Source organism: Elephas maximus, chromosome 2 (assembly GCF_024166365.1).
Source record: "Elephas maximus indicus isolate mEleMax1 chromosome 2, mEleMax1 primary haplotype, whole genome shotgun sequence".
Taxonomy (NCBI): domain Eukaryota; kingdom Metazoa; phylum Chordata; class Mammalia; order Proboscidea; family Elephantidae; genus Elephas; species Elephas maximus.
The window spans coordinates 28,675,809-28,690,584 of record NC_064820.1 but is presented as its reverse complement, the minus strand read 5'-3'; the positions used below and the strand labels follow the sequence as shown (position 1 = coordinate 28,690,584).

General features: G+C 37.3%; 1 protein-coding gene across 4 annotated transcripts in view; it reads left to right on the top strand.

Moving 5' to 3' along the window:
• The window catches only part of CDH10 (cadherin 10), a 143,804-nt gene extending 131,498 nt beyond the window's left edge, over positions 1 to 12,306 (top strand). For 2 of the 4 annotated variants that reach the window (XM_049861603.1, XM_049861574.1), the window contains 3 exons: positions 7,310 to 7,418; positions 8,096 to 8,347; positions 11,816 to 12,306. In XM_049861603.1, coding sequence (XP_049717560.1) covers positions 7,310 to 7,418; positions 8,096 to 8,347; positions 11,816 to 12,306 — 852 coding nt within the window. The remainder of the gene's footprint in view (positions 1 to 7,309; positions 7,419 to 8,095; positions 8,348 to 11,815) is intronic. The other 2 variants (XM_049861593.1, XM_049861583.1) reach the window with 2 other exon arrangements.
• The last annotated feature ends 2,470 nt before the right edge of the window (positions 12,307 to 14,776 follow it).

The following is a 14,776-nucleotide window of genomic DNA, read 5'->3' as shown; positions in this document are numbered from 1 at the left end:
CCACCCTCTCTCCCTCCCCCGCTCGTAACCACAAAAGTATGTGTTCTTCTCAGGTTTACTATTTCTCAAGATCTTATAATAGTGGTCTTATACAATATTTGTCCTTTTGCCTCTGACTAATTTCGCTCAGCATAATGCCTTCCAGGTTCCTCCATGTTATGAAATGTTCCACAGATTCCTCACTGTTCTTTATCGATGCGTAGTATTCCATTGTGTGAATATACCACAATTTATTTACCCATTCATCCGTTGATGGACACCTTGGTTGCTTCCAGCTTTTTGCTATTGTAAACAGAGCTGCAATAAACATGGGTGTGCATATATCTGTTTGTATGAAGGCTCTTGTATCTCTAGGGTGTATTCCCAGGAGTGGGATTTCTGGGTTGTATGGTAGTTCTATTTCTAACTGTTTAAGATAACGCCAGATAGATTTCCAAAGTGGTTGTACCATTTTACATTCCCACCAGCAGTGTACAAGAGTTCCAATCTCTCCGCAGCCTCTCCAACATTTATTATTTTGTGTTTTTTGGATTAATGCCAGCCTTGCTGGTATGAGATGGAATCTCATCGTAGTTTTAATTTGCATTTCTCTAATGGCTAATGATCGAGAGCATTTTCTCATGCATCTGTTGGCTGCCTGAATATCTTCTTTAGTGAAATGTGTGTTCATATCCTTTGCCCACTTTTTGATTGGGTTGTGTGTCTTTTTGTGGTTGAGTTTTGACAGAATCATGTAGATTTTAGAGATCAGGCGCTGGTCGGAGATGTCATAGCTGCAAATTCTTTCCCAGTCTGTAGGTGGTCTTTTTACTCTTTTGGTGAAGTCTTTAGATGAGCATAGGTGTTTGATTTTTAGGAGCTCCCAGTTATCGGGTTTCTCTTCATCATTTTTGGTAATGTTTTGTATTCTGTTTATGCCTTGTATTAGGGCTCCTAGGGTTGTCCCAATTTTTTCTTCCATGATCTTTATCATTTTAGTCTTTATGTTTAGGTCTTTGATCCACTTGGAGTTAGTTTTTGTGCATGGTGTAAGGTATGGGTCCTGTTTCATTTTTTTGCAAATGGATATCCAGTTATGCCAGCACCATTTGTTAAAAAGGCTGTCTTTTCCCCAATTAATTGACACTGGTCCTTTGTCAAATATCAGCTGCTCATACGTGGATGGATCTATGTCTGGGTTCTCAGTTCTGTTTCATTGGTCTATGTGCCTGTTGTACCAGTACCAGGCTGTTTTGACTACTGTGGCTGTATAATAGGTTCTGAAATTAGGTAAAGTGAGGCCTCCCACTTTCTTCTTCTTTTTCAGTAGTGCTTTGCTTATCCGGGGCTTCTTTCCCTTCCATATGAAATTGGTGATTTGTTTCTCTATCCCCTTAAAATATGACATTGGAATTTGGATCGGAAGTGCGTTAAATGTATAGATGGCTTTTGGTAGAATAGACATTTTTACTATGTTAAGTCTTCCTATCCATGAGCAAGGTATGTTTTTCCACTTAAGTACGTCCTTTTGAATTTCTTGTAGTAGAGCTTTGTAGTTTTCTTTGTATAGGTCTTTTACATTCTTGGTAAGATTTATTCCTAAGTATTTTATCTTCTTGGGGGCTACTGTGAATGGTATTGATTTGGTTATTTCCTCTTCGGTGTTCTTTTTGTTGCTGTAAAGGAATCCAAGTGATTTTTGTATGTTTATTTTATAACCTGAGAGTCTGCCAAACTCCTCTATTAGTTTCAGTAGTTTTCTGGAGGATTCCTTAGGGTTTTCTGTGTATATAATCATGTCATCTGCAAATAGTGATAACTTTACTTCTTCCTTGCCAATCCGGATACCTTTTATTTCTTTGTCTAGCCTATTTGCCCTGGCTAGGACTTCCAGCATGATGTTGAATAAGAGCGGTGATAAAGGGCATCCTTATCTGGTTCCCGTTCTCAAGGGAAATGCTTTCAGGTTCTCTCCATTTAGAGTGATATTGGCTGTTGGCTTTGCATAGATGCCCTTTATTATGTTGAGGAATTTTCCTTCAATTCCTATTTTGGTAAGAGTTTTTATCAGAAATGGGTGTTGGACTTTGTCAAATGCCTTTTCTGCATCAATTGATAAGATCATGTGGTTTTTGTCTTTTATTTTACTTATGTGATGGATTACATTAATGGTTTTTCTGATATTAAACCAGCCTTGCATACCTGGCATAAATCCCACTTGATCATGGTGAATTATTTTTTTGATGTGTTGTTGGATTCTATTGGCTAGAATTTTGTTGGGGATTTTTGCATCAATGTTCATGAGGGATATAGGTCTATAATTTTCTTTTTTTGTGGTGTCTTTACCTGGTTTTCGTATCAGGGAGATGGTGGCTTCATAGAATGAGTTGGGTAGTATTCCGTCATTTTCTATGCTATGGAATACCTTCAGAAGTAGTGGTGTTAACTCTTCTCTGAAAGTTTGGTAGAACTCTGCAGTGAAGCCGTCCGGGCCAGGGCTTTTTTTTGTTGGGAGTTTTTTGATTACCGTTTCAATCTCTTTTTTTGTTATGGGTCTATTTAGTTGTTCTACTTCTGAATGTGTTAGTTTAGGTAGGTAGTGTTTTTCCAGGAATTCACCCATTTCTTCTAGGTTTGCAAATTTGTTAGAGTACAATTTTTCATAATAATCTGAAATGATTCTTTTAATTTCATTTGGTTCCGTTGTGATGTGGTCCTTCTCGTTTCTTATTTGGGTTATTTGTTTCCTTTCCTGTATTTCTTTAGTCAGTCTAGCCAATGGTTTATCAATTTTGTTAATTTTGTCAAAGAACGAGCTTTTGGCTTTGTTAATTCTTTCAATTGTTTTTCTGTTCTCTAATTCATTTAGTTCAGCTCTAATTTTTATTATTTGTTTTCTTCTCGTGCCTGATGGATTCTTTTGTTGCTCACTTTCTATTTGTTCAAGTTGTAGGGACAGTTCTCTGATTTTGGCTCTTTCCTCTTTTTGTATGTGTGCATTTATCGATATAAATTGGCCTCTGACCACTGCTTTTGCTGTGTCCCAGAGGTTTTGATAGGAAGTATTTTCATTCTCGTTGCTTTCTATGAATTTCCTTATTCCCTCCTTGGTATCTTCTATAACCCAGTCTTTTTTCAGGAGGGTATTGTTCATTTTCCAAGTATTTGATTTCTTTTCCCTAGTTTTTCTGTTATTGATCTCTAGTTTTATTGCCTTGTGGTCTGAGAAGATGCTTTGTAATATTTTGATGTTATGGACTCTGCAAAGGTTTGTTTTATGACCTAATATGTGGTCTATTCTAGAGAATGTTCCATGTGCGCTAGAAAAAAAAAGTATACTTTGCAGCAGTTGGGTGGAGAGTTCTGTATAAGTCAATGAGGTCAAGTTGGTTGATTGTTGTAATTAGATCTTCCGTGTCTCTATTGAGCTTCTTACTGGATGTCCTGTCCTTCTCCGAAAGTGGTGTGTTGAAGTCTCCTACTATAATTGTGGAGGTATCTATCTCACTTTTCAATTCTGTTAAAATTTGATTTATGTATCTTGCAGCCCTGTCATTGGGTGCATAAATATTTAATATGGTTATGTCTTCCTGATCAATTATCCCTTTTATCATTATATAGTGTCCTTCTTTATCCTTTGTGGTGGATTTAAGTCTAAAGTCTATTTTGTCAGAAATTAATATTGCTACTCCTCTTCTTTTTTGCTTATTGTTTGCTTGATATATTTTTTTCCATCCTTTGAGTTTTAGTTTGTTTGTGTCTCTAAGTCTAAGGTGTGCCTCTTGTAGGCAGCATATAGATGGATCATGTTTCTTTATCCAGTCTGTGACTCTCTGTCTCTTTATTGGTGCATTTAGTCCATTTACATTCAGCGTAATTATAGATAAATAAGTTTTTAGTGCTGTCATTTTGATGCCTTTTTATGTGTGTTGTTGACAATTTCATTTTTCCACATACTTTTTTGTCCTGAGGCGTTTTTCTTAGTAAATTGTGAGATCCTCATTTTCATAGTGTTTGACTTTATGTTAGTTGAGTCGTTACGTTTTTCTTGGCTTTTATCTTGAGTTATGGAGTTGTTATACCTTTTTGTGGTTACCTTATTATTTACCCCTATTTTTCTAAGTAAAAACCTAACTTGTATTGTTCTATATCGCCTTGTATCACTCTCCATATGGCAGTTCAATGCCTCCTGTATTTAGCCCCTCTTTTTTATTATGTGATCTTTTACCTGTTGACTTCCATGATTCCGTTATGTGTATTTTTTTTTTTAATTAATCTTAATTTGTTTGTTTTTGTGATTTCCCTATTTGAGTTGATATCAGGACGTTCTGTTTTGTGACCTTGTGTTGTGCTAATACCTGATGTTATTGGTTCTCTGACCAAACAATATCCTTTAGTATTTCTTGTAGCTTTGGTTTGGTTTTTGCAAATTCTCTAAACTTGTGTTTATCTGTAAATATCTTAATTTCACCTTCGTATTTCAGAGAGAGTTTTGCTGGATATATGATCCTTGGCTGGCAGTTTTTCTCCTTCAGTGTTCTGTATATGTCATCCCATTCCCTTCTTGCCTGCATGGTTTCTGCTGAGTAGTCTGAACTTATTCTTATTGATTCTCCCTTGAAGGAAACCTTTCTTTTCTCCCTGGCTGCTTTTAAAATTTTCTGTTTATCTTTGGTTTTGGTGAGTTTGATGATAATACGTCTTGGTGTTTATCTTTTTGGATCAATCTTAAATGGGGTTCGATGAGCATCTTGGATAGATATTCTTTCGTCTTTCATGATGTCAGGGAAGTTTTCTGTCAGGAGTTCTTCAACTATTTTCTCTGTGTTTTCTGTCCCCCCTCCCTGTTCTGGGACTCCAATCACCCGCAGGTTATCCTCCTTGATAGAGTCCCACGTGATTCTTAGGGTTTCTTCATTTTTTTTAATTCTTTTATCTGATTTTTTTTCAGCTATGTTGGTGTTGATTCCCTGGTCCTCCAGATGTCCCAGTCTGCATTCTAATTGCTCGAGTCTGCTCCTCTGACTTCCTATTGCGTTGTCTAATTCTGTAATTTTATTGTTAATCTTTTGGATTTCTACATGCTGTCTCTCTATGGATTCTTGCAACTCATTAATTTTTCCACTATGTTCTTGAATAATCTTTTTGCATTCTTCAACAGTTTTATCGGTGTGTTCCTTGGCTTTTTCTGCAGTTATCCTAATTTCATTTGTGATATCTTTAAGCATTCTGTAAATTAGTTTTTTATATTCTGTATCTGATAATTCCAGAATTGTATCTTCATTTGGGAAAGATTTTAATTCTTTTGTTTGGGGGGTTGGAGAAGCTGTCATGGTCTGCTTCTTTAAGTGGTTTGATATGGATTGCTGTCTCCGAGCCATCACTGGGAAACTAGTTTTTCCAGAAAATTTGCTAAAAAAAAAATGCAGTCAGATCCCTATCAGAGTTCTCCCTCTGGCTCAGGCTATTCAGATGTTAATGAAGCCGCCTGGGGAGGATGGGGGAGGGAACAGAGAGATAGGAGAGTAGCACCTCAGAGTATAGCCAGAGTTGCTTGTCTTGCTTGGAATGACTATTATATCTGAGATTCCCGCGGGGTGCGTTGCCTATGTGTGCTGGCTGTGTGGAGATTGCCCCCGGGGGGTCTGGCCCGCTGGAGTCACGGTCAGATCCTCCGCTTCCAGCCCCACGCCCAGCGTCAAGGCTCCCCTACTGGGACGGTGCACTCTCGACTCCAAAATCAGTCGCTGCCTCCCGGGGACTTCTCGTCCCTCCAGCCGCGTGGCCGTGCCGCCCCCGCGAACCAGTCGGGCCCCCTCCCGGGGTTAGTTCAGATGGGTGGAGCAGCTCCCCGTGCTTGTGCCATGACCGAGTGTCCCAGCTGGGACGCTGTTCTCCCCGCTCCAAGACCAGTCGCTGCCTCCCGGGGACTTCTCCTACCGGCTGTGTCCCACGCCGCCCGCACGACCCAACTGGGCCCCCTCCCGGGGTTAGTTCAGGGGGGTGGAGCAGCTCTCCGTGTTTATGCCGTACCTGCGTCCAGTCCAAATCCCGGCGGGATGGTTCCCTGGCTGGGACGCTGCTCTCCCCGTTCCAAGACCAGTCACTGCCTCCCGGGGACTTCTCCTACTGGCTGCATCCCACACCGCCCGCGGAACCGGCTGGTCCCCCTCCCGGGGTTAGTTCAGGGGGGTGGAGCAGCTCTCTGTGTTTGTGCCGTACCTGACTGGTACTCTGGCTCCAGGCTCTGAAAACAATCGCTACTTCCCCGTATTAGTTCATTCTCCTTCTCTAAATCTGTGTTTGTTGTTCAGGGTTCGTAGAGTGTTATGTATGTGATCGATTCACTTGTTTTTCCGTGTCTTTGTTGTAAGAGGGATCCGAGGTAGCGTCTGCCTAGTCCGCCATCTTGGCTCCGCCTCCTTTCCTTATGTCTTTGGTGTTCTTCATTCTCATTTGCTCCAGGTAATTTGGGACCAATTGATGCATCTTAGATGGCTGCTTGTTAGCTTTTAAGACCCCGGATACCACTCACCAAAGTGAGATGCAGAACATTTTCTTAATAAACTTTGTTACACCAATTGACCTAGATGTCCCCTGAAACTGTGGTTCCCAGAACCACACCTCTGCTACTCTGTCCCCTGAAGTATTTGGTTATACTCGGTAAACTTCTTAGGTTTTGGTTTAGTCCAGTTGTGCAGGCTTCCCTTGTATTGTGGGTTGCCCTTCCCTTCAACTAATTCTTGTCTACTCTATCTAGTAAGTAAGTACCCTTCTCCCTCCCTCCACACCTTCATAAGCATCAAAGAATGTTTTCTTCTGTGTTTAAAACTTTCCTTGAGTTCTTATAATAGTGGTCTCATACAATATTTGTGGGACATTGTATTTTGTATATTAAAAGACCAAAAACTCTACTTTTACTTTTCTATCATTTTTTCTCTATGAGAGTGTTAACATGCTATTTTTAATGATATATAAACATAAGAATTTTTATTGATCTATTTTCTCAATAAGTTGTTTCATTTATGCATTATTTTTCCTCCAACATATTGCTATAAACCTCTTCACTTCAAATGCTACATATAAATTAATAAAATCTAAAAAAATATAATATTAAAAATTTTGAAGGAAAGAGTAATATCCAGGAGAAAGAGTGAGAGAGATTAAATCTGTTAAAATAAAAATAATAGTAAAAAATATGAATAAACTCAAAGGTACATGTAGAAGGAACATAATCCACTGGCTTTAATTTTTTATGCAAAATAAGGGTGCTAAAAATACATATTATAAAGCAGAGTTGATGAATATATATATTTTCTCTTTTCTGCAGCTAATACAGACTATAAGTGCAGTAGACAAAGATGATCCTTTAGGTGGACAGAAATTTTTCTTCAGTTTAGCTGCTGTCAATCCGAACTTCACAGTACAGGATAATGAAGGTAAACTTTAAAACGTGTCCCTTATGATTCTAAGGTGTCATTAACAGGAAATGTCCTCCAAAGCATTTCTTTTTGGGACTGTGTTAGGCACTTTATATCAGTCATCTCAGATGTTATACCAACCCTTTGAGTAATACAGTATTATATTCATTTTAATGAGTGGAAACAAAGTTTAAAACTATTAAGTAGCTTGCTATTTGTTGCTAAAGGATGCAAAGATTTTTGTCTGCTTTATGGACTATAAAAATGCAGCCATATTTAAAATTCCCCCATTATATTTTTCTTCAAGGTTATTGGATGTATGTGTGTGAGAAAGTGTTTGTGTATAAGCTTGCATATTTGTTAAGAAAAAAAAAAAGCATTCTAATATGTGTTTTTCTTGATGTGCAAAATATTGTTTTTTGAAAACTGAAAATTTTATTAGTTTTGATAAATGATTCACTTATCAAAATTCGCCATTTTGAAAGTGTTATCAGGGAGTTCTTAGAAAAACTAATAAGTAAGCAATCTATAGTCTTTGATTCCTCAATCGATCATTTTTATATTCTCTGTATTAGGAAAATATGCATGAGTTTTATATAAACATACTTTTTTTATTTTACATTTCTAATCCTGATTAACGGATATAACAAATTTACTATCCCAAACCATTTGTAATATTTGAAAATTTATTTTAGATAATACTGCCAGAATTTTAACCAGAAAAAATGGATTCAATAGGCACGAAATTAGTACTTATCTCCTGCCCGTGGTGATATCAGACAACGATTACCCAATTCAGAGCAGCACGGGCACGCTGACCATCCGTGTGTGTGCCTGCGACGGCCAAGGCAACATGCAGTCCTGCAGCGCTGAAGCCCTGCTCCTCCCGGCCGGCCTCAGCACCGGGGCCTTGATCGCCATTCTCCTCTGCATTATTATTCTGCTTGGTAGGTAATGAAACTAGAAAGAAAATGTGGTGATTTTTCTAGGTTGCCCACCTTAATGTTTTTTTTTTTTTTTTTAATTATGCTTTAAGTGAAAGTTTACAAATCCAATTAGTCTCTCATACAAAAACTTATATACACCTTGCTATGTAGTCTTAGCTGCTCTCCCCCTAATGAGACAGCACTTTCCTCTTCTCTGTCCTGTATTCCCCGTGTCCATTCAACAAGCTCCTGTCCCCCTCTGGTTTCTCATATCCCTCCAGACAGGAGCTGCCCACATAGTCTTATGTGTCTACTTGAGCCAGGAAGGTCACTCCTTAGCAGTATCATTTTCTGTCTTATAGTCCAGTCAAATCCCTGTGTGAAGAGTTGGGTCCTGGAATGGTTCCAGTCTTGGGCCAACAGAGGGTGTAGGGACCATGACTTCTGGGGTCCCTCAGTCTCAGTCAGACCATTAAATCTGGTCTTTTTGCTAGAATTTGAGGTCTGCATCTTGCTGTTCTACTCCATCAGGGATTGTCTGTTGTGCTCCCTCTCAGGGCTCAGTGTGTTTTTAATTAGAAAATTTGCTGTTAAAATAACTCCCTCTGAAATAACCCCCAAGTTTTAAGACAGAAATAAAATAACTAGAGTCAAATTTATTAAAATAGTTTATCCTAGCAGAATTTATAAACATATATAAAGTATGTTTTGAGATAGTGGTGGTAATAGCAGGACTTTACCTAGAGGGACCTGGAACTCATTCAAATGTGAATAAATATATAAAAAAATAAACAAATATTTATCTTTTAGTAAAACATATTAAAGAAACAAAAGAAAAGGAAAGGACTTCTGTAGGATTGGAGGAAGTTCAGAGACAGACGACTGTAATTCTCGCTAGCCATACTGAAAGTACCAATGGAATTAAACATTCTTTGCAGCATAGGTCACAGAACAATGAAGGAAGAGAAGTCAGTAGCCAGTTGCCCCGTTCTTTCCTAGCAGACACATGATTTGTCTCCCAAGCGGTGAAATCGCAGACTCTGTGTCATTGCCTCTTTGTGGGTTATCTGCCAAACTCCTGTTCGAGAGCAATTAGTGTAGGAGCTCGAGGAGGTGGTGGAGTAGAGTGTCAACACTGAGACTTAAGGTTGGACACTATTAGCAGATCTCAAAAGATGGAAAACAAAAAAAAAAAGCAGTTAATAATTTTTGTTAGAATGAAAATTCAAAAACTTGCCTTTGTGTAGAAGGACTACCTGCCAGCATACCTGTACTCAATTATTGCCAACTTTTCATAATGTTACATAAAACATTTTTTATTGCCATCATCCCAAATTTGAAAATAATGCTGGCGATAATAAATTATGGCAATATTTTCCGTGGTTATTAAAGGAGAGCAAGGTTTTATATGAAGTTAGGACTTGCACCAATAAAACATGGCTTAAGAAAGACTCCATTCTGTGTTTAATTTGGTGATATCTACTTCATCTACAGAAGAAACATTTCCATTTTTCTACTTTTAACATAACGTGTGTACTCCCTATCTCTGCAGTTATTAACTGAAGAGTAAATTATTCATGCCAGATAAACCATTAAAGGTATGAAATGATCACTTTTAGATCTGATTTTTTAATGTAGTTCAGGAAATGAGAATGTGGTAGCTTTTAAAACATGCATTATATATCCTATTACTATGGGATATTAGGCACAACAAGACTTCTTCATGATGCAGGAAATAATAAACTTGATTATATTTAATAGAATATGTGAGAATTAATCAAATTTTTATTTTTATAATTCAACTTGCCATTAATATAATAAATCTTTTGAAGAAAATACACGTGCTTTAGAGTAATTGACTCTACATTTGCAAATGTGAAAAATATAGATATTTATCTTTTGGGTTTAAATTTTATATTGCCAAACTCATTCCATTAAAATGTGTATTAAATATTAAAGTCTTCATGGAGAATAATATTAATAGTGGCATGGTTTTATTAAGTGTTTACTGTGTGTAAGACTCTGTAATTAGCACTTTGCCCCAAATGAGATTTTTTATTTTCACAAAAAAATATAATGTTCATAGGATTATTATTTTCATTTTATAAATAATGAAAACAGAAGTTAGAAATATTCAGAACATTTCCCAATGTCACACAGTTCCTGGGCGGCTAAGACTTGGCTCTTAGTCATCGTGCATACAGTTTGCCAGTGGAATCTAAAGTTTATTTCCACTTTTTTTTTCTGAAAAAAATTATTAAATATCTCCAGCCTTACTGGAGATATACATATTTATATAGAGAGAGACAGGCCCCTGGTGACACAGTGGTTAAGCACTCAGCTGCTAACTGAAAGTTGGGCAGTTGGAACCCACTCAGTGGCTCCCAGGGAGAGAAGAGCTGGCTCTCTGCTTCTGTGAAGGCTACAGCCTAGGAAACCCTATGAGGTGGTTTCTATTCTGCCCTGTAGGGTCACTATGAGTCAAAATGGACTCGGTGGCACACAACAACAGCACACACACACACACTTAAAGGAATGTGACTAAAGTGTCAGAGGTAGTGAATGAGAGTTGGGCTGAGGTAGTGAATGGGAGTAGGGAGCTCTAATTCAAACAGAGGGAATTTGATATTAACTTTCTCCTGTCTTTTATATTATTGACAATACTATAATTATTGACATCATCGTCATTACCGTTATTATTATTACTCCTTTCTAGAGGTAAATGTCCATTCTGAGAGATACAAAAGGCTGGCCCTCGTATTGAGCAGAGTGACCTGCCTAGTGGCCATTAAGTCATTCCTTGGCTTCAGGTCTCTTTTAAGGGGAGCAGAAATTTCAGTCAGTGAAATTTGTAACTGTAATCTGATCTAAATTTTTTTTCTTTGGTCTCATGAACTTCTCAACCAATCTAATGTCTAAATAACCTGGTCTTTTTTCTAGTAATTAAGGCCTTACTTTAATAAAATTAAAAAAAAAAAAATCTACATACATCTCTCAGCAAAGCTGTTTAACAGAAACTAATGTATCACGACTTGTGAGATATGGTGCTTTTAAATACTGTATCAGGGTGTGAAAAATAAAGGCATATTTCTGCTCTTTTTAATTGTCTCATTTGAAGTTGAATTCCATTTGTATCTATTTTTATGTTACATCTTATATCACTATTTATACAGAGGATAAAGAGTGCTTAGACAATCAGAAACCACCTTTAAACAGTTTATAGAAAAGTAGATAAATTATAAATCATGGCATTTAAGGAATAGCCCACATTCTGTTTAAAAAATTAGAAACACTCTTCCTAAACAACTCCCCCCAGCCCTTCAACAGCCCTCCCCCCCAAAAAAGACAGGTTGGAAATACAAAATTAATTTTAAATTCTAAATTTTCATGGGAAAATTATATTGTTTCAGCCCCTTTACAATACTTCCACTCATTATTTACCTGACGTTTTAAGTGGACCTCTAATTTATCTCCTTTTCTTCTTTCAAGTTATAGTAGTGCTGTTTGCAGCCCTGAAAAGGCAGCGGAAAAAAGAGCCTCTGATCTTGTCGAAAGAGGACATCAGAGACAACATTGTGAGCTATAATGATGAAGGTGGTGGAGAGGAAGACACCCAGGCCTTTGATATCGGCACCCTGAGGAATCCTGCAGCTATCGAGGAAAAGAAACTCCGGCGAGATATTATTCCGGAAACTTTATTTATACCACGGAGGACTCCTACAGCCCCGGATAACACCGATGTCCGGGATTTCATTAATGAAAGGCTAAAGGAGCATGACCTTGATCCCACCGCACCGCCATACGACTCACTAGCAACCTATGCCTATGAAGGAAATGATTCAATAGCTGAGTCTCTGAGTTCATTAGAATCAGGTACTACTGAAGGAGACCAAAATTACGATTACCTCCGAGATTGGGGCCCTCGGTTTAACAAGCTAGCGGAAATGTATGGTGGCGGAGAAAGCGACAAAGACTCTTAACCTAGGGTACTAGCTCTGTTCCAACGAGAGGAAGTAACTTTACCGCACCGTCTCCACGTCACCATATTTGATATTCAGGACGATTTTCCTGCCATGCCGCACAGTTTCTTTTCCCATTTACTTTTTCATTTGTTCCTTAATTACATTAATTCTCTCCTGTAGAATGTCTCATGGAATATATACAATTTATTTAATCACTTCCAAGAGCCAAAGCTATGGAAATTCAGTGTTGTCCATCTTAGTAAATAAAAGATAATTTCAGAAACATGAACAGGATAGTTCTCCCTTAAGCAACCTCACAGACAAGCCGCTTCTGTTAGATACATGCTCTGCCCTTGCAAATAAAGCTTTCAAAAGGTGAAGGAAATTTTTAAAGTATATCCTGTTCTGTACATTAAGTTAAAAAAAAAAAAGTTCATGTGTTGTTAGTAGGTGTGATATGCAACCTGTTATACAAACGTGTGTGCAATTTCATTTCATCAAATTCTATCTGCTAATGTTTTATATTTATATTTTTGTATTTATTTTTAAAAAATAAACCAGTTTTTACAACTACTTTGTCTGCAGATTCTTTTGTTTTCCTAGAAAGAATGAGCTTCTGTATGACCTATCTTAGTACGAAATTAGTACCTGAATACAGGTAAGCTTATAGAATCAATCTGCTTAGTAATGAGAACTCTATAAAATTAATAAAATTTACATAGGAATTATCTGTCCAATGGCTCGCGTTGTGCTATGATATGTGAAAACTTCTATATTAAAAGTAATACTCACTTGTAAACCAGTCCGTTCTAAATCATGGCAGCCCCATGTGGGTCAGGGTAGAATCATGCTCCACAGGGTTTTTAATGGCTGATTTTTCTAAAGTGGATCCCGAGGCACTTCTTAAAAGGTGCCTTTTGCTGGACTTTACCTCCAACCTTTCAGTTAGCCGCTGAGCATATTAGCCATGCGCACACTTAAAATATTACTACATAACAAATTGAAAACATGGGCCGCCTTTATGATAAATACCCCAAAACATAACTGAGTGGTAGTTTATTTTTGTTTATATTCACTAAAAAAATATCTGAAAGAATAAAACATTTTCTTATTTTCATACGACATTTTTATGCCACTGAGGTTTATTGTCAATACTAATTCAGTCAGGTTTCTGACTAAAATAATCCTTTAATGGAAAATGTGCTTACCTCCCATGGTGATTCGGAAAATGCCTAGTAATGACAGCATTCACATTGTACATTCCATCAAGATACAATATTGTAATTATGTCAAGTTTTCCAAAATGCATTACACATTACATATTTATTTGCCACAAAGTCTTTTTTGTCAATGGATGACTCAATAGAAAGCTAAACAACAACAACAAAAAATACTGACAGTTAATTATCCAGAGTTCCTGAGATTCAAGGAAGTCAATTGCCTCTAACTGATCCCTGTTCCCCAAGTTCCACAACATGATTGATTTATAAATGGAGCACTTTATGGGGTCTAGGCTAGGAAGTCACATTCCCTGCGGAGTGTATCATAAACAATACCCAAGGTTCATCTGCTCCCCAATTAGTGAAAATGCTATGCTTTTGGAGTAAGCCACAGTGCAATATTGACATAGCTTTAATGGGGAATTAATTATTTCAATCATCTTGAATGGTAATTGTTTCCAACTTTCAAGCTGATGATACCCACATTTCTCTGATCTAATACATTTTGGTTTTCACAATGGTCTAATTATGAAAGAAAAATAACCTTGTGGTCGAGTTCAAATTATAGTCATATTACAAGGACTAAGTGACACATCAGACCATAGGAAACTCTAACTTGGCAGACTCCCTGTTTTCCAAAAAGGCAATGTTAAAACAGAAAAGTCTGGTCATGTATCCTGAACGAAAGAAGGGGAAAACCTTCATTATTCTTGAAGAATTCTTTTAATTAACAAATCAATCAATAAACAACAACAACAAGAAGAGAGAGATATAATCTTATGAGCATTTCATGTTAGATGTGTTTCAAAACACAATATTCATTTGTTTGAAAATTTGTTCTAAACGTTTCCAGCATTAGTTATTTTTATCAATATTAGATGCCAACAGGAGTTCTGGGTGGTGCAAACAGTTAATATGCTCAGCAGCTAACCAAAAGGTTGGAGGTTTGAGTCCACCCAGGGCATTAATTCTTCTTCAGTCTTCCTTATTCATGGTCCAGCTAGATTTGTCACTGAGTTTCTATAAATTTAAAGGATAATGGTAGTGATATCTGGCATCATACAAACCATTTAAAAAAAAAAATGTTTAAAGAAATGTACTAGCAGGCTTTTTTTCTCAATGTAAGTGCTATATTACACACAAATTATCAGAGTACCCAACAGAGCTCTGTATCAGAAATTCTAATGTTTGGTGATCATGCAGACTGCATATTAAGAACAGATTTTTGGAGATGATGAAATTAAAAATTATGCCTATTATATTTTCTC